The following is a 20,872-nucleotide window of genomic DNA, read 5'->3' as shown; positions in this document are numbered from 1 at the left end:
TTGAGTGGCTTGTAATTTGAGATGGGCTTCAAGGCCTGCAACAGTGTGATATGTAAAATTCAAAATAATAATAATAATAATAATAATAATAATAATAATAAATAAAATGAAAAAAAGACCCGGACAAAAATGGGTGTCTACAGCTGCCCCTCTCTGCACATTCTTGTGTTAACAAGAATAGAGCAAAGACGACAAGACAACACGTTTTTGTCTGGTTCTCTCCCTTTTAAGCTTAGAAATTGGATAATGTTGGTTGTTGGGGATGACACTACTCATACGTGATGAAGAGTTCGGGTCGTCCAAGGGTGACACGGTTCCTACGTGATGAGGAAATTTGGTCAGCGGATGACACAGCTCATACGTGATGCAAAGTTCTGGTCATCTTTAGGAAGGGCGATAACACGGTTCCTACGTGATGAGGACGGCTTGTTATCTATGGTTGACACGACTCCTACGTGATGAAGAGATCTGGTCGGTGGATGACACGGCTCATACGTGATGAAGAGTTCTAGCCATCTTTAGGAAGGGCGATAACATGGTTCCTACGTGATGTGGACGGCTTATTATCTATGGTTGACACGGCTCCTACGTGATGAAGAGATCTGGTCGGTGAATGACACGGCTCATACGTGATGAAGAGTTCTGGCCATCATTAGGGATACTGATTTCAAAAGAAACCAACTCAAAGATGATGTTTTAAAAGAAACAGACTCACGGATGATGTTTTTCAAAAGCAATTGTCTCGAAAGAGACAAAATTCGTTTCAAGGGAAACGACTCAAAGATGACATTTAAAGGAAACTGTCTCGAGCGAGACAAAATTTGTGTTTAAGGGAAACGTACTCAAAGATCGGTGTTTCGAGAGAAACAAACTCAAAGATTTTTTGTTTCAAGAAAAACATACTCAAAGATTTTGTTTGTTTTGTTTCAAGGGAAACAAACTCAAAGATGGTAAATTTTGTTTCCAAAGAAACAAACTCAAAGATTTTTTTTCTCAAAAGAAATTTCCTTTAAGAGATAATATTTTGTTTCAAAAGAATCAGACTCAAAGATAAATTACATCTTAAGTGAGACCAAATTTGTTTCAAAAGAAACAATCTCAAATGTTGGTTTTTCATTAGAAACTGTCTCAAGAGAGACAAAATTTGTTTTAATATAAATAGACTCAAAGATGATTTTTTTTAAAAGAAACCAACTCAAAGATTTTTTACGAAAAACTTTCTCAAGAGAGACAAAACTTTGTTTCAAAAGAAAAATAATCAAATACGGGTTTTGTTTCAAGGGAAACATGCTCACAGATGGTAAATGTTGTTTCCAAAGAAACAAACTCAAAGATTTTTCAAAAGAAACTTTCTCAAAAGAGACAAAAATAAAGAAGCATACTCAAAGATTTTTCATTTTGTTTTAAGTGAAACATACTCAAATATTTCTCAAGAAAATCTGTCTCAAGAGAGACAAAGTTTTGTTTCAAAAGAAATATACTCAAAAATCCTTTGTTTCAAAAGAAACAACTCAACGATGATGGTTTGTTTCCAGTGAAACAAATTCATAAATTGGAAAATGGTCTCAAGTGAGACAACATTTGTAACATTTTTTTAGAGAAATTGTCTTAAGAAAGAAAAAATTCGTTTCAAGAGAAAAAGAGTCAAAGATTATCGATTTTGTTTCTAGGGAAACAATTTCAGAATTTCTGTTTAAAGGGGAAAATGTCTCAAACAAGACGAATCGGTTTTGAAAATCTCAAGTGAGATTACTTTTGTCTCAAGTGAATCAAATTCAAAATTTGTATATCAAAGAAAAAAATGTCTCAAACGAGACGAAATTTGTTTTGAAAGAAATAACAATCTCAAGTGAGATTAATTTTGTTTCAAGTGAATCGAATTCGAAATTTGTATCTCAAAGAAAAAAATGTCTCAAGCGAGACGAAGTTTATTTTTAAGAGAAATTATCTCAAGCGAAACAAAAATTTGTTTTAAAACTCTCAAAATTTGTGGAAAATGTCTCAAGCGAGACAAAATTTTGTTTCACGAAAAACACCCTCAAAGGCGATAGAAAGTCTGTTTGTTCCTGCATGTTGAGGAAATATCTTGATTGTTGACTTCAGGAAGTCAAATCATTGCTTCTTCAAGTTATAGACATTTGGTCACTTCCGAGCTTTGATTTCATGGGAGATCAAAATGATGCATTTTTGACTGGCTATCTTAGATGTTATGATGGATGTCAAGATGAAATTCATTTGATTTTTTTTTGAATTTGTCCTCAAGTAAGGAGAAAATTGTCTTTAATATACATGATGATAAATGGTTGATGCAAAATTTATGTATCATGTATGTATGTGTATGTGTATGTATGTATGTTTTCTCGATCTAGAAGGAGAATAGTTGCGAGAGCAGTCTTCATTATATCTTTGATTCAGTTTGTCTGCATTTCCACTAGGGTGTACTCTTTCAAACCTTGAACTGAGACAATTTGTTTCCTTGCCCCAATAAATTTTGACTCGCAAATTTAGCTTCTCTTGCCCCAGGTTTGATCTTGAGTTTCAACGAGATATTCATTGAATTCCAAGATATGCATCCAGAGAGATTATCTTGTTTGAAAATGTTTTCTTTTTTTCTTTTTATTTTCAAAAGTCTGAAAATATCTATCAAAAGAGTTTTAAAAATGTTTAATCAAAGATTTTGAAAATATTACCCCTTTCAAGGTTTCACAATTGACAAATCATAAAACAAGAGTTCATTGTATATCAAAGAATTAATTATACTGTTAATTCTTCAATAAATTATAGCTATTTTTCAAATGTCAAGATCAATGCTATCTTTGAGGAATGGTTTAAGTGAGAAGAGGATAAAATGTCTCAGGTTGTTATTTTTAGTCAAAGGTATGGTGTTCTCCTTTATTTTTTTGTTCACTAATATGATAGAGTAGCTTCTGTACTCATTTATTGGTCTGACTCCCAGTTCTCGTGTTCTTATTCGGGTTGTGCGATGTCTTATCAAGGGACTTGTACGATCGCCTCATATGCAATAGTCTCCATATTCGAGCTGCCTTTTCAGGTTTTCAACTCGAATCCTCCTTTGGTTTCAAGACGTTACTTAGAATTTATGTCTTGAACCCCCCCTTTGTTATTTTTTCTCTATCATGCATTAAAGATTTTAGAAAACTTTTTTTTTGTAAATAAAATATTAATCCTGATGGGTGGAATAAAATCTGAAGAGTATCTTCTGCTTAGAAATCCATGTATGATTAGAAAGGACTTTTTAGGAACGTAATGTAGGCCATGGTTCACGGTTATGAAATAAATGGATAAATAAGCTCAAACAAGTGTTTAAGGGTAGTTAAACGAATGATCAATTCCTTCTGATGACTTCAATATTGTCTTGCTCAATTTGAATCTGCTCGTATGAGTTCTTTATTTTCTCTTGATGTTCTATGATCTTCGAGTGAAGTGATTCTGGAGTGATTATACTCGATCAATCTCACAGTTTGAAGCTCGATGCATCATTTGAGTCGATAGACTCTTTGTTTGTGCTCTTTGTCCTTTTTTTATTATTTGCTTTTTCTTTTCTTTTTTCTCTTTGTTTTGATTTGATCTTCGCACTTGGCATTTAGTTCACTTTCGGTATATTATCTGAATCGATGTCTTCACTCATGTTAGCAGACTTCCTCCATCTTGCCCCCCAGTGTGGAGGGTGATCCTTGGTTAGGGTTGAATCAGAAGAAAACATAATTTAGGCTCAAAGGGGACACAAGGGATATATTTTCTCATTTTGTGAAGGGATAAAGAAAGAATGCCATTCATCATCTCATACACAGAAGTCCTTGCAGAAGAGGTATCCCCAGGGGGATAGATTTTCAGGATTAATTTTTAGTTACATGAAAACAATGTAATTAATGCATTATAGAATTATTTTGAAATAATTCTCTTATTCTGCTTCTTAATCTCAGCATGTCTCAATTGCTCGCTCGTCCTCAGAAGATCGCTTCGAGATGTCCCACATTGTTTCTTCTTGTAGGAAATTTCATGTTCAAGTGAACACCTTATACTCAATGTATGTAGGTCTTATTGGTAGAAAAAGTTGGTTTGATGTCTAAGAAGAAAATGGTGTGAATTTATTAGCTCAACAAAATGCATGGGTATGATTTTTGTATATCGAAAGGATATATACAATGTTTCAAATTTGAAAAGAATGTTTCAAGGTCTCAAAGAAAGGGAATGTAAAAAAATTGGTTCTTTGGTAGTGATCAGGAATTATTCTGGGTAAAAATTGAGAGATTTTATTTTGGGGTTGGACATGATAAGAAAGGTATAATCTTGTCATATGTCAAAAATCTATAATTCTTGAAGAATTAAAAGAATCCGTAATTCATTTGATATTCAAAGAACTCAAGATTAAAATTCGTTCAATTATTCAACCTTAGAAGGTAACATAAATTCAAATATTAAGATTTAAAAAATTTAAGCAAATATAAAAGACAGAACAAAAACGAGTTCAAACAAAACAATCTCCATGGATGTAAATGGTAGATGCAATGCCCCATCCATCTTTGATTGTCCATGCCCCTGAGTAAATCAGGTTTTGGATCTTGCGCTTCAGTGCCTTACAATTTCTCAGCAAAATGTTCGGGGCTTCGTATGTGGTAGTTGTACACGAGATCAACATCTTAGACCTAAATGAACGAGGACTCTTTTCTCGGATCATCTTGGAAGGCTCAGTCCTATAACCAGCCGAACAAGCTTCCACCGTATTGACTTCAGCTTCTTGCTTCTAATTTGTTCAAATCTTACTTCGATTCTTAATGTCGTCACGTGATCAGGATCACGTCCATCGAATTCTCCATGAATTAGTTCTACGTTTTTATGAATAATGAAATGCATATGCAAAATGCAAAGATGCAAATGCAGATGCAAAAATATTGATCCCAACGATGAATATCATAGAATAATTTTCTCCAGAAATAAAAGCCTTCACATTACAAGACAATCCACATTACAAACATGCCTTCGCTTAGATGTTGAGTCTGAAGTAGATCACTGCATCGTCTCGGATCTTCTTCCTCGAAAATGATGCCCCTTAAGTGTTCTGTAGTCTTACTCCGTTACTGCCCCGACAGTGGTGAAGTCAATACGTCGCTCCTTGATAGTTACTGATGGAATATTCGTAGATGAGAATCTACTGTTGAATTACTCTTTGGCTCAATAGATCGCCGTTTCAATCTCGAATGTTGCACAATCTTTGAGCTCATTGCTTCGTCTCGAATCTTTGTATTTGGAACTGATGCCCCCTCAATGCTCTGTAAACTCACTCCGTTAATACCTCAGCAGTGCTGAAGCCTTTGCGTCGCTCCTTAATGACTATCGATGATATGATTGTAGATAAAACTCCACTGTTGGATTATTCCTCAAATTAATGGATCATCATATCAATCTCGAATGATGCACAATCTTCGAACAAATCTCATTCTTGTACTCTGAAATCCTTTTAGTCTTTAATGCATGTCTATATATGAGACTGTTTGATTGAAAACTTTTATCTCTTCTTGAGAAAATTTTCTCTCGAGTATTCCCTTGTGGATCAATACTTTTGCATTATGATGATGCAATGCAATGCAAAAAAATGACACAAATAAAAGAGAAGAAATAAATTAGTGCACACAAACAAAAGAAATTAGTTAGTACAGGTAAGACAATAGATATAGAAAAAAATATTATTTAAAGATGAATATAACACCTACCCTGTCATGATATCTACCCGAACATGCTTTCAATAGATAGCAATCCTACCCGGACATGCTTTCTACCCACAATGATCCATTTTCAGGAAATTTGTCCTAACCGCATGATATCTAGTTCGCATGCTTTTATTCGAAAAGAAAACAAATTCTATAAACTTAAAGCAAAAGATAAGGGTTTAGAAACGCTCCTCCTTTGTGTACACCTATTTTGGGTACCTACTGATGGAAAGAGGATCGATATGACTCTACCTAGTGTGACCGTTCTATGGTTCACTATATGTATGGCTTTGGCTCTAACAGGAAAAATGAACTCGAATTGTCCTTGATGTCGGTGCCCCCTTGGGCTGCCAAACCCTCGATCCTCACCCATTACAGGTTTCGAACGGAACGAGTTCAATTCGAGGGGATTCACTACCTTATACCCATACGAGGAATAAATCCCTACGAAGGTATAAGGTATGTATCCCATGGGTTATTTGCTAAAACTCATACGAAGAATAAATTCGTACGAGAGTAAAGCATTCACCCGACTAATTTGGATCGAAGCTCGTGTCTAGAGCTTATGTTATGCCAATGTTCGTGATGTGTGTGAGGAGGAACGTACCTACCTTTGACTCAAAAGGAAAACGAAACAAGGAAAAAAACTTGATAAAACCTTGACGAATATGAAAACAAAGATTAAATTGTTAGTATGACAGATAAAAATGAAGCAATTAAAAACTTCAATAAGCGGATCATAAGTTAACTATGTACTCAAACTTATAATTTCCACTAAGACGACAATGTGTAAGCGACCTACAGCTTGACTCTCTAAAAAAAGTGCCCAGTGGAGTCGCCAAGCTGTCATAACCATTTTTCGTAAAACAAATAAATATTATTTTAAAAAACGATTATGACTTTAATTTAAAAATTTGGTATTTTTGGATTGATTTGAATAAAATTGGATTAAAGTCGTCATCGACCTTTGAGTTAGGTAGGTCGAATACCTAAATATGTCTTTAAAAACAATTTTAAAAAAAATCATTTTATAAGACAAAATTTAGTCTGCGTCACCAAAGATTTAATTAAAAGCGAATTCGGGAGTCGATTGCATGTGGAGAAGGGTAAACACCCCACAACGTCCAAAATTAGTACTGTGTTGCTTTTACATCGTCGTAAATAATGAAAAGCATAAACCAAATATAAAGTTAAAATGTGATCCATTTATCAAACATTGATTAATTTACTTCGAATTAACAATTTAAATAAAATCCTTTAACTTGATAAAAAATCTTGAAATTTGCAATCATCCGTAAGGAAAACTATTTCAATTATTTTTCATTGTTAAAGAATATTCAATCATCGAATATGTAAGAGATGCATATCGAATATAAATTGCAAATTGACAGTTGAAATAAAAATAAAATAAAATACAGAACTTAGTTCAGTGTAAAATAAAATGAATTAACAATTAACGAACTAAAAATTGATTTATTTAATTCCATTTAGTTCGAAAGTCGTATTAGATTATACCACTTCGATCAAGTGATACTTTCTAAGCCCGTTCTACAAATATATGGCATAAATGAATATATACGTATATATACATGCATATGTTGATATATAATAAAATCATATGTAAAAGTAAGCGATGGTAACACGAACATGCAATATAGTAAATAAATAAATTTATTATATTTAAAATCATAATGTATAATATCATTCACATATATACACAAACATGTATTAATAAAATAAAGACCAAACTGTAAACATGGAATCATTTAAAATATAATATAAATAAGGGAAGTTAAGCTTACTCAAAAGGACTAAGTAAAACTAATATTAGATTAAAGGACTAAACAGATCAAATAGTAATTATTAGAATAATCACCGAAAAAAAATTGAACAATGAAAACACTACAATACCATTACCATGAATATCACTTGAGATTAAAATAAAAATTAATACAACTAAATATCGAAATTCAAAGTATCCTAAAACATGAAACATAGGAGCAGAATGTAACAAAGAAAAAAACACATGTCCAGAACAGAAACAAATTCATTCCATGACCAAAGTGAGTGTTACACAAATTACAAGGACCAGAGTGGAGAAAAAAAAGAAACTTAAAGGGGCTAAAACAATAACAACTGAAATTTAAAGGACTAAAATGGCAAAACAGAAATTTAAGAGACTGGACAGTAAATAAAGAAAAAAAAAACAGAGCCAAAATCAAAATATAAATATTCACAGGTACTAAAATAAAAATAACCCATAAATAACATATAGGACTAAAATAAAATAAACCAGAATCCTAAAGGGTCAACAATAATTAAACCAACTACTAAACAGTGACCAAAATACAAGATTTACAAATATTAGTTCCAAATTCAAACATTTAAAAAAATATCATAACCAACCAGATAATGACTAAAATACAAACAGATAAAAGTAGATTCTCAAAATAAAATTCCATAAAGTTTCATTAATAATTAAAATGTAAGGGTTACAAATAAATAGGGACCTATAATGAGATTTACCCTAAAAATATGAGAAACACGAGTGAGTTTCTCAACCTGCAGGGACTAAACATGCCATTAGCCCCTTAAAACTTAGAAAACACGGGAATGGGGTGCCAAAACGACTGCGTTTTGCGTTATATATATATATATATATATATAACAAACAAAGGCCATAACGGCCTTATCTCTCCCATTTGGTCCCTTTTAAGACGAGAGAAAAGAGAACTCTCTCAACCCTCTACTCAGATGAGAAAGGATACCCCGGCCTCTGGTGGAGTTCACGGCGGAACTCGCGAGGCACACGGTGACGCTTGACGTCGGAGGAGCGAAAGGACCCCAAAAGAACCCTCGTGTCTTCCTTAACCCAAAACCAAACCTCTCTTAGCCTAAAATCGACTCAAACTCCCTAGATCTAAGATATACCTCACGGAAGAGACGAAACTCCGGCGACCTTTTTTTAGATTCTCCGATGGTTCGAACGAAGGTAAAACCCCCCAACTCCCTCTCTATTTTCTTGTTTTCTTTCTGTTTTGGTTTCTCTCCCTGGTTGCTCTTGCCGAACCCCCCCCCCCCCAAAAAAAATCCATTCTCTGTCTTCTCATATTCCTTTTATGTTCTTTTCTCCTTCCTTTTTTTTTTGTGTTGCGATTGATGGATTTTGATGATATTTGAGTGTCTCCATGTAGGATAATAATATCCTAGAATTCTAGGATAATAATTTCTGATTTTATGACTTGGATGGGTCACTGTTTGATGGATGTTATCACTCTTGGTTCAGGAGGCCGATGTCAGAGACTGTCGGAGAGGGGAGCAACAAAGGACGGCAGCGGCAGGAGCTAAAGGGTCTATTGTATTTAGGGTTTAGAAACCATGATTCCAATCCCGGTCACTGAACGGGTCTGGAGTTGGGCCTCGAGTCGGGGCTTGATCTTGTAAACGGGTCGGGCTGTTGATTTGGTTGGATTGAGCTCTGGGTCATCTGGGTTTTGGGTTAACTAGGCCTCGGGTTGAGTGGCTTGTAATTTGAGATGGGCTTAGTGTGATATGTAAAATTCAAAATAATAAAAATAAAAATAATAATAATAATAATAAATATAAATAAAATGAAAAAAAAATCCGGACAAAAACGGGTGTCTACACTATTAATATGTGGATTTTTTTGGGTTTTTCGTGGCCTGGTTGACTGGTTATTTGCTAAGAACAACGGGGCTCGTCACAATGAAATAGTAATTACCATTTCGGCTATTTGGTATGCAAGGAACAAAATGATTTATGAAAACTGTATTCAGAAAGTAGAGGATGTTGTTACCTTCATTAGAAGTTATGTGGATGAAATCGACACTTTTGTCTCATAGGCTCCATCATCCTTTGGTCTATTCGGATTCCCTTCGGCGAGCTCCTTCCAAACCTAATGCAAAGATTAATGTTGATGCTAGTTACAAAGCATCGAACGCTACTTCCTAGTCTGGTTTCATCGCCTGCGACAGTGCTGGTTTAATCTTGGGTTCTGGTTTTCGCCACAACGAAAATATCCATAGCAGTTTTGCGGTTGAAGCTTTGGCGATGATTCAAGGTTTGGGTTTTGCTCTCGACCTGGGATTACAGAACATCGAGTTAAAAGGGGATTCGAGAGCTGTAATACAAAAAATAAACTCATCTTCTGAGGATTTCTCAATCATCCGCCCGTATACCTGCGATACCAGAGCTCTAGCAAGCAATTTTCAGTCCTGCACTTTCAAATTCGCGCCAAGAAATTGCAATTCGGCCGCGCATGCACTGTACCGTTAAGGCATACGGATCAAGGAGGATAGATATTGGATTGAGGACACCCCAGGAGATGTTTCTGCTATTGCTGATGAAGATCGGCGCCTGATCGATCCCCCTTAGTGGAGTGTATTTTATCTTCTGTTTAAGGGATTTGTTATCTGCTGAGAGTGCCCTTTCCTTTTGTCGATCTGCTCGTTCATCGTAGACCAGCTGGTTTAATCGAGGAAGATGAACTGTCTGAGCAAACTTCCACTTTGCATGTCCTTTTGTTTTTTTGACAGATGCCTTGTTTTCGTTTTCCTTTAAAGACACGTTTTATTCTTTTCAGTTCTATTTCAACAAAGCTCAAACGTTCTTTTGGTTACAAAAAATAATTAAAATAGGAGAAATTCAAAAGTTGAGTGATTAAATTAAAATTTTTAGAGTTTAGTGATCAAAATATAAGAGAAAAGATAGTTTAGTGATGAATGATATAATTTATCCAATTTATAAAATTAACGGAAGTCGATGAAAAAGGTTGGTCATTGGGTCACATTGAATTTTTTTTTTTGAATTGGAGAGCCACGTTAATCTAAAAAAATAAGATAGTCATTGAGTTTTTTTTGGAAAGTTTAGTGACCTCAGGTGCATTTTTGCCTTAATAAAAAAACAAATATTACGGTAATTTTGTTCTAATACAGTACTATTCCCTTCATTTTTTAAGGATAAACTACACTTGATACTACCAAACTTTAGAGATTATATTGTTTATACCATTAAACTTTCATTTTTGCCAATTATAGTATTGAACTTTGATTTTCGTTTTCTCTAAATTGTTAACAATTTGATCAAAACATTGTCGTTTTGGTGAGATGTTTACGCCGGCAGCTGTCATCTATGTCGATAGTCTCCAATCACGTCATTAATGATTTAACATTTCAATAGTATAATTCAAACAAAATCAAAGTTCAGAGCTATAATTGATAAAATTGAAAATTCAATGGTATAAATGATATAACGTTTAAAATTTGGCTGTATCTAATGTAGTTTACCATTTTTAATTTATTTTTAATTTATTGTTTAAAAATAACTAAAAAAATTAAAATTAAATTTTATGTACAGTTAAAATATCAAATTAGATATTAATAGTTAATTTAGTATATCATATTATGGTTCTTGAAGTTAAAGGTAATTAATGAAATTTAACTGTGTGGTGGACATTTTATAATCGAATAAAACATTTAATAACCATTTATAAGTTTTTAAAATTTAATATCTAAAAAAATAATTTCGACATAATTTAATGATTATTTTATCTAATTGTTTAGTAAGATATAATATATATATATAATTCTAAATTTTTCTATAAATTGTTATAATAATCTAATTAATTCAAATTTAAATATAATTTAATATGATCACAAAGATCTACCCATTCAAATATATCCAATCTAAACCAATGGAAAAAAGTCGAAAACTTTATGTTGAATTCGATTGAGTGGAAAATGTTCAGGCCAACATTATAGGGGAATTTAAAGAGAAAATGGAATAGCTTCACCATGTTCTTTTCTAACTCTGTTGCAGGAAATTGAAATCGCTATTTTTTCAAGTTCATAAAACTCAAGGCTTAGAGATGAACTTCTCTGTCAAATATCCAGCTGAATGGAACCTTGGGTGCTTGCTTGGCCCTTCCTTGAGCTCTCTCTTCCAGTCTTCGGATTCTTGAAGCAAGTCCACACACATAATCCTGAGCTTTACGACCCTCGGCTGAAAGTCCGGTTATCTCCGTCACCTTCCATTTGTTCACCAGGAACTCTAGTATATCAGCATAATCTCTGGCGGTGTAAACCCCGAGTCTCTGTGCGACAGCTGAGAAATTATCGAAAAGGTTGTCGTCTTGGCCATCATACATCAAGTGCGCCGGCATGGAGATTTTCTTCCTCATCATGTCAGCAAATGCCAAGACCGTTCCATCAGGATCGATCTCAAAGAGCTTTTCAACGATTTTAGTGTACGCAGTCTCGTGGCGCTTTTCGTCTGAGGCAATGTTACCGCATATTTGAGCCAATTTGATGTCACCAAGCTCCTTTGCGAGTCGGGCTGTATTCCCATGTGAGATGAATGTTGCTCTTTCTTGGAATGATGTGTAGATGAATCCAAGATATGGATTATTCTCCGTACGTGGATCCTGTAAATATACATAAGAAAAATTAAGAAATACGGCATCTTGCATGCATGTTTTTTTTTAGAAGTGATTAAAATGTTGATCATTCTCTGGATTTTAACTCCATGGAGGTACACAGGGAAAACACCATCATGGGGCCGGTTTCTTCACGTTTTAGTGATATTCCAGAAGTCTTATAGTGCAATGCTTTAATGCATCTTAGGTTTAAAAAAAAGCTACGAGAAGTGCGAAAATTATAGCATGCATCTTACTTACCATCCCTGATCCAATCAAATACTGGATTGTCTTCTCAATTTGCCTCATGTCAACTCTTCCAGACAAGTAGAGATACTTGTTAAGTAGATCGCCGTGCCTGTTTTCTTCAGCCGTCCATGCCCTTGTCCAAATCGCCCAAGAAGTAAGGCTAGCACCTGTTTCGTCACATACTCCATCTAAGGTATTAAGCATGGTTTGGTAAGTTGGAAGAGCTTCCTCCGTGATCATATCACCAACCAAAACAACAAAGTAATCATCCGGAATCTCCTTTGCCCTTTCCCTGAGTTCTTTGACTTGCTCATAAAATCCATCCGACGTAGGATCCGGAAGAAAATCATGGGGTTGCCAACATTTCTCAACCGGTTTGAGGTATGTTAGAATGTTGTTCTCAGCCCAGTCCTCCAAAGATTTGAAGATCTCAATATTCTGAGGTGGCATCGAGTGTGTGACCTGAACATGCACCTCCCTAGGCGGCATGAATGGCTTTTTCAGATTGTCAACCTCTCTGCATTAAGCGAAAAACAAATTTGGGATAACATTCTTATCAATCAGAAATGTCAGTAAGAATTAAAAGGCAACAATGAAACATAAACACACAAAACCCATCTCATAAATTTGGTTGCTGAATGTTCCAGCCAGGAAATCCTGCACACTGAAACTATAAAGCAGGATATTATGGAATATGCAGAAGTAATGTAATGATTAATGAAAAAGGCCTTATATGTTAGCGTGCAACATGTGAATACGCTGATTATACAACCGGACAGAAATAAAAGGGTGAATGTACAGATTATAGAACCGGACTGAAATGTGTAACCGACAAGGGAATTTAGATGATAAGAAATATCGATCTAAATGATGAACGTCAGAGTGCACAGCGGAATCTTGATGTACCGAAAACTATAGTAGTTAAGTGACACCATCCAAGAGTTCATCTGATTAGATTCAAAGTGCAATCATACGTGTAATTAAATAAAGAACCAACCAAGAACAGTAATTAAATTACCAAAATCTACATTACCATTAATTTATCAGAAAAAGCACAAGTCGCTATCAGCAACTCTCAACAACCACAAGAAAAAGAGAAACTCACACCAAACACAAGGAAAAGTGCATCAAACAAACAAGAGAAAATGTATACATTTCTATAATAGTCATTACCCAGATCAATAATGGACCACAAAGATGCCAAAAACTGATACCAGGAAGAAAGCTCAAGGAAAATTACTTTGAATGCTCTTTTTCCAATACTTGAAGTTTCAGCCATGCTTCAAATTTGCTTGACATAGTAATGGAAGGGTAGAATGTCGAAAGTATTAAGACTAATTTCAGTAATTATACTTGTCAAAAATATACAAAATGGTACAAGTTAAAGATAAAATGACAAGGAAAAGTACCAAATACTCGGTTTATTAAAACGTTAAATGAAGTAGATTCAAAGGAGAAACATAAGAATTTTCAACAAATTGTGCAAGAAGGAGAAGGAATGAAACAATATAGAAACAAGGAATGAAGAAAACATATTCTGAACTACTATCAAATTGAATATTCTTTTCAAAATGTGGATTCAGCTATATTATGTTACTCGTCAGAATTTCTAGAGAATCTAAACAACTTCCACCAACTTGAATTTTCTTTTCAAAGATAGATTCAACTATATTGAGACAAATGAAAAGAATAAATTGAAAATCTAAAGACCCATTTTATGTGGAACATTCACACGTTTTTGAAATCGAGCATTCATATGTAATGACGAGTACAAATGAAGCAAAACTATTTAATATTCTGCATTCAGCGTATATCACAAGGCATCAGCAATCTCATCCAAAAGATGCACTTTTAACTGATCAGTTGATCAACAAGGATGCAAATTTAAATTATGTTGATCAACAAGGATCACTTGATTCCTTTAAACAAAAATAGTTGAAAATAACTAATATCCAACCCACTCCCAAAACTACCAAAATAACAAATAGAAAACAACTGAAAGCCTTAACATCATATGGTATTTTCAGATTCTTTAACTTCACTCCAATAAAAACGAAACATGAAAACCATATATTTGACTTTCCTTGAAAGCTACTTACAAGGAAAAATATAATAACTTTCGACATTGCTTTTGTTTTAAATCTTTCTTTGAAACCATCCAAAGCACATTAAAAAAAGGAAGCTGCCCCAATCAGAACAAGAAATCCATACGTATCTTGTAGTCAAAGCAATACTAAAAACCAACAAGAATTATGCGTACCGAAATTAATATACTCGAGAATATACTAAGAAAAGAAAAAGAAAATAATATGGAGCCTTGGCATGATAGTTGCATAAAGTTAGATACATAAACATGATACATGAACCACGTTCATCTCAAATTCATAGCAGGCGATAATTCCAATGAAGCGTCAAAGTCTTAATTTTGAGGATGAAAATATAAACCACCAACCAAATATGCAATCACAAAAAAAGACTAAGCAAATAAATCCATAAAAAGGACAAAAAATTATTGAAATTTCAAGCATTTAGAAAGCAATAAACCTTATTTCAATGGTTCTAAAAAAAGTATCATCCCAAAAGTAAAGGAACTACATTAAAGACCATTAAATACATTAGCTACCATTAAGCAATAATAACACTAAGATCAAAGAATCACATTAGAGACCACTGAGATCATAAGATATTTCAAACAAAAGAGAGCAATAACCAAGTTAGTTTGCAAAAGCAACAAATGCCCAGATACAAAATCAGCAAAAAAATGAAGGAAAATCGTAAAAAAAACAAGATTTAACAAGAAAACATTGAAGATATAACAACGAGTACAGAGGCCACAGAAAAAAGGGGGAGAAAGAAAGAGACAAACTTGGAGCCGGAACGAAGAGTGGAGGCCATGAAGAACTTGGGAGACCGGAGGCTGGCCATTGGAGGAAGAGCAAATGAAGGGAGTTTGTGGGATTGATAAGTGATGGGATTGAATTTCAGAGCCATTTCTGTTTCGCTGTCTTGGTTTGAGTTGTCGAGCTTTTAGCAGCAGCAGTTTTCTTCCACAGAAAATGAAAAAGAAGGCTACGCAATTTGGAAGAATCACGGCCTACTTAAGGGATACTTAGCACCTTTTAAATTTACAATAATACCCCTTAACTTTCGTTTTAATTACTAATGACCCATTCATTTCTTAATTCTTCATGTTATTATTTAGTAAATACTAACTATATATTTTTGCATACCGTCTTAATCGTTTAACAGAATTATTGTTATCATTTAAAATTTCATATTGAACATAACATATATAGAATATAAATCTTTATCATTAAATAATTAAAAAATTTAAACATATGATACCTTGTATTTATAAAATATGCACAATTTATTTTCTTAGTTCATTAATTAGGCACCTACTGATAACTTATTCAATGAAAAAAAAACATATATTTTTAGATCATGTTTTTAATTTATTAATTATATTTATTTATATTTTAATTATTTATTGAACCGTGCAATACATAATTATATTTATTTAGAGTTAATTGCATCGTAAATATTTAAATTATAATTTTTATTTTAAATTGATCCTTAAAATTTTTAATATTTCACTTTCATCCCTAAATTCATCCAAATATATAATTAGTTTCAACCATAGTTTAACCTAATTTTTTTTAAAACATATAATAATATAACTTGTCCTAACTATTTTATTAGCAAGAGATGTGATTAGTATATACATACAACTTCAAATGAAATTGAAATGTTCAAAAACTTTGGGGACATTTTTCTAATGAAGGCCATAGTTAAGGGATGGAATCAAAATATTCAAAAGCTTGAGAACTAATATAAAATGATACTCATAATTGAAGGATGAAATTAGAATATTTAAAATTTTAAGAACTTATTTGAAATGAGAATCTCAATTTGAGGACACATGATGCAATTAACCCGATTATTAAGATTTATTTTTGAATAGGAGTCGTCACTCTTATTAATAAGTAAAAATATCTAAAATTACAATAAGATTTTACAACTATTATCGTAAACTAAATATATAATTTAGACATTTTCCTATAAAATTGAAAACAATCACTTTAGATTATAAGGACCTTATTTATATGGAAAGGTTAAAAATTCAACCAAAAGACTCGAACAAAAAATAGATACGAACAAATTTAACTACATCGAAAAACGGACCACAAAAAAGAATTAAGTTATTGTAAGACCACCGAGAACCACAAATCAGAACTGAGCGTCATGAGAAACTAGATGAACACAAAATCTTGTATTTAAATTCAACCTGAGGATCCATAGCAGAGAAGATCAACATGATTACAAATAAGTGTTATCTTAATCGGTCGTGGCGTCGTCAAATCCAACCTTAAAAATAACATAAAATAAAAAAAAACGACAAAACAACCAAGAAAAAAGAAGAGAAACACGCCATAATGATAGAGAAAAACATGTTACAAATGTAGAATCATTCTTATTTAAAAAAAACTAGAAAAAAAAAAGAAAAAATAGAACTGATTGTCAGCTATCAACATTAAATTGATGTCACCGCCAATTAACCAAAATCAAAGAAGAAGAAAATTATTTGATCTATAAGAAAAAAAGACATGATTAAAAATTAAATTATAATCACTTATGTAAAAAAATATTTAAAATTATAATAATGCATGATATATAAAAGATATATAAATTCTATTTTGAGAGAATATCAAAATCCTAACGCATAAATTCAGGATAGACGTTAAGACTTAAGATCGGATCGTTAGTATTATTGAACATATTTCAGTTAACAAATATCACTGCGGGCTCCTCCTTGTAGGGTCATACCTCAGTCCAGCATTTGGTTGAGGGAGGAGGGCGATGCGAAGCGACAATCCAAGGACTCTTTGGTTGGTTGGGAACTTGGATTCAATTTTCCCTAATCCTTATCCTATCTTTCAAATAAGAAGTGTTGTCTTGATGTACGCTAATTTAATTTAAGACTAAGTTAAAACGATTTCAACATGAAATATTATCATGTTCAACTTAAAATATTATATAAATTTGTAATATTTTTATTGCAATCGAAAAATTATATTGCAAGATTTTAGAGGTTACAATAAAAGTATTATGTAATCGGAAATGTTATGAAAAATTGAATATCTTCGATTACAACAATTCCAACCTAAATTGATAAAATGTTTAATTGCAATTGATATTTACTATTTTTTAACGTTGTGTATGGTAGAATTTGCTTACTTTAAATGGATAAGGGGGTTTTGGATTCAACTTACAATTGTCTGCTCAAGTACTCAGTGTAAGGCTTCCAATTGGAATGAATCCCATATAGGCCCCCATCGATGGTTTTGACAAAATAATGGGCTCAGTAGATGAATACATGCTTAATGAATAAGTAGAGACTGCCAAAAGACAATGCGTCCACTCTAATACACTAGCAGTTGGATCCAGACAATGCGTCCCTGGGTGGTTAATTGAACTGTCTGCGTTTTAGGAATAACGTCCATTACCTCTGAGAGTGAAAGTTAAACCTCTGGAAAAGTCGTCTTTGTGACGCCCGTTCCTAACGGGACATCAAAAATCGCTGCCCTTGACAGAAATCTATTACTGATTTTACTGGGGTGAGAGGCTCGTCTCTCCATTTGATTCTCTGAATTAAGTCTGAAACTATTTGTTATTGCAAATTTTGTAACATAGGTTAAAGAATGAAGCACCATCAGGATTCCAGACTTATACAAGTATTTTCAGTACCTAGGGGCATGTATTCACTGACACCTTACTAATAATGTCCACTAGGTCCTAGGATCGACCCAACCTGACACTCTGATACCACTAAATGTAACACCCTAGACCCAATTAGGCCTAAAGTTCCACATTAGGCTATCGAGGTAACCCTGATTTTCAAAACCATTTCATTTTCTTTTCAAACATACTGAATGGTATCATAAATAAAACATACATATTGTTATAAAAATCAATTTACAAAACCAGAGCTCTGTGACACATTATTTAAAATCAAAATAATACAACCCTGAGTTTAATAAACTGAATACATAAGGAATGTACTATGAATACATATGCACACTAAACTACGGTACAGTACTCTGAAGGGGTGCTGGAAGTCCTGCAGCGACGGTGCTCCACGAACTACTCATGCTACTAACCTGCCAACGGGAAACATCCGAAGGTTGAGCTTTCAAAGCCCAACAATATAATCATTAATTTAGAGCAGCATAAGAATTTCATAAACGCAAGCATGCTAAAGGCTTTAAGCAGTAGGTTCATGCATGATATAGATCAAGTGCTACCTACTTAAGGCTTAGTTGTTCTATCTCTAAAGTAAGGGTCTCATGCTTCCCTAAATCCTCTGCTAAGGGTTTATCCATGAGCATGCTGCTAAAGGGTCTCTAACCCTAATGTTTGCATCTACTACGCATTATCTAAATGTGATACTGGTTCTACTATGCATTATCTGAATGTCATGATAACTGCTATGCATTATCTGAATGCAATACTGATTCTATTGGGCATTATCTAAATGCAATATTGACTTTGTTGTGACTCATACACTAGTTGAGGTAGGCATCATGGTACTCCTTGTTGTACTTTTCCTTCGGGTGGTCCCGGAATCGAGTTTCAACTTAATTTGATGTGTGATGGAGCCACCACCGATCATTTTAAATTAGGTTGATCGGACACCTTAACTTATCATTTATCTGATCTACGTTTTACCAAAAATTAATCGGATTCGGGAGTCGATTACAATCAAGGAAGGATTAGTACCCTTCTATTGCCCTTTCGGTACCAAATTGATGCTAAATGAAAGTTGCAAGGAAAAATAAAAAAGTTAGGGGATCAATTTGCAAAATATAAGAAATATAATCATGGATTAAATTGAATTAATTCAAAATTCAAGGGCAAAATTACAACAGGTGACCAAAATGAACTATGCATTAAAATTACAAGCACAATGGAAATAATTTAACTATTTCATAATTGCACAATGGCCCTCCCTATAAATAGCCCTTAAAACCCAGAAAAAAAAAATCATTCTCACTTAGATTTCAAAAACACTCTCCCTTCTCTCTCAATTTTCTCTCAACCTCCCCCAACCGGCCATAAGCCGACCACGTTTTTGCCGTCCCAATTTCCTCTCAAGCCCCCAAACGATGTATATTTAAAAAATAAGTACAGTGTTTACCTTTTTCCGACGAGCTCCTTCGTTTTCCAACGACTTTTGGTTTTCCCGCAACCGTTCTTTTCTCCATGCAGTCAAAACCAAAACTTTCTCCTCTCTTTTTTAGCGATTTTCCGACTGAATAAAATGCTTTGTTTTTTTTTCGTTTTTGCGTGATGTTGGGTTGCTCGACTTTTTTCATTTTTTCATGTGTTCCTTGCTTATGTTTCTCTGTGTTGCTTCGATTTCTCGTCGTGGTATTTATATAGCCCCCGACGTGGTTGTTTCCGAACATCTCAGGGGTTGTTATCCCCGTTTTTCGATTTATTCGGCCTTGAGGATGTTGTTGTTTTGATTCCACTCCGATTTTGCTTCGGTTTGTTACTGCTCGTTGTTGGTCGAAAATCAATGGACATATTTCCTAGTTTCGTTGTGATTTGCTTCGGTTTAACATGCACCTTCGTCGGCCGTTACACGTTGGCCGATCGCCAGGCTTGTGGTGTTCTTGTTACTTTAGGGTTCATAAAACCCTAATCTTTATTGGGTCAGACAAATAGGCTTATTGGGCTGGATCATGCCTTCTTACTCGGTTGGGCTCCTTTTTACTATTGTTGGAATTGGACCTAGATTTGGACCTTATTAGACCTGAATTTGGACCTGTAAAAACAAAAACGTTAAAAATTATATAATATATAATAATAATAATAATAATATATGATAATAATATATAATACTATAATATAATATATATATATATATATATAAATATATATATATTATAATATATAATATACTATTATAATATATACTATATACTATATATAATATATACTACCATAATATATACTATATACTATATAATATGTAATATATAATATATAATGTATGTTACATAATATAGTATAATATATATTATCTCGGACGAAAATAAATGTCTACAATGTGCATAAAAAAAAACTGTTTTTGGTCAAAAATAAAATCAAGCCGTTTTTAAATTAGTTGCATAATCACTTTCCAAAGAAAATGACACGGACAAATCGATTTCATTTTCAATCTCAACTTGAATTTATGACTTGAACTTCACCTCCTCATCAGACATAAAAATCCTTTTCACATCCTCAATTTTTTGGTCAGGGACGGATACACTTGACCTCTTAAGGGTCAAATGTATACTCATTATTTTATATAAATAGTTAAATATAATTTAACATATTAAGGGAAGAAGTAAAATACTAAGAAAATTGTATACCTATTTGATTAAAAAAATGAGTATTAAGATTTTTTGAC

The 20,872-nt window shown here is 33.4% G+C and overlaps 1 protein-coding gene across 1 annotated transcript; it reads right to left on the bottom strand.

Moving 5' to 3' along the window:
• Positions 1-11,453: 11,453 nt before the first annotated feature.
• LOC120185502 (stearoyl-[acyl-carrier-protein] 9-desaturase, chloroplastic) lies at positions 11,454-15,454 on the bottom strand. The gene is made up of 3 exons (XM_039189700.1): positions 15,278-15,454; positions 12,424-12,928; positions 11,454-12,171 (listed from the first exon to the last, which is right to left on the bottom strand). The coding sequence occupies exons 1-3, from the start codon at positions 15,400-15,402 to the stop codon at positions 11,611-11,613; spliced, it is 1,191 nt and encodes a 396-aa protein (XP_039045631.1). The 5' UTR covers positions 15,403-15,454; the 3' UTR covers positions 11,454-11,610.
• Positions 15,455-20,872: the final 5,418 nt, after the last annotated feature.

This window comes from Hibiscus syriacus, unplaced genomic scaffold (genome assembly GCF_006381635.1).
Source record: "Hibiscus syriacus cultivar Baekdansim isolate YM2019G1 unplaced genomic scaffold, ASM638163v2 tig00113123_pilon, whole genome shotgun sequence".
Taxonomy (NCBI): Eukaryota; Viridiplantae; Streptophyta; class Magnoliopsida; order Malvales; family Malvaceae; genus Hibiscus; species Hibiscus syriacus.
Note: the sequence above shows the minus strand (reverse complement) of the source record. Positions and strands in the feature narration are given on the sequence as shown.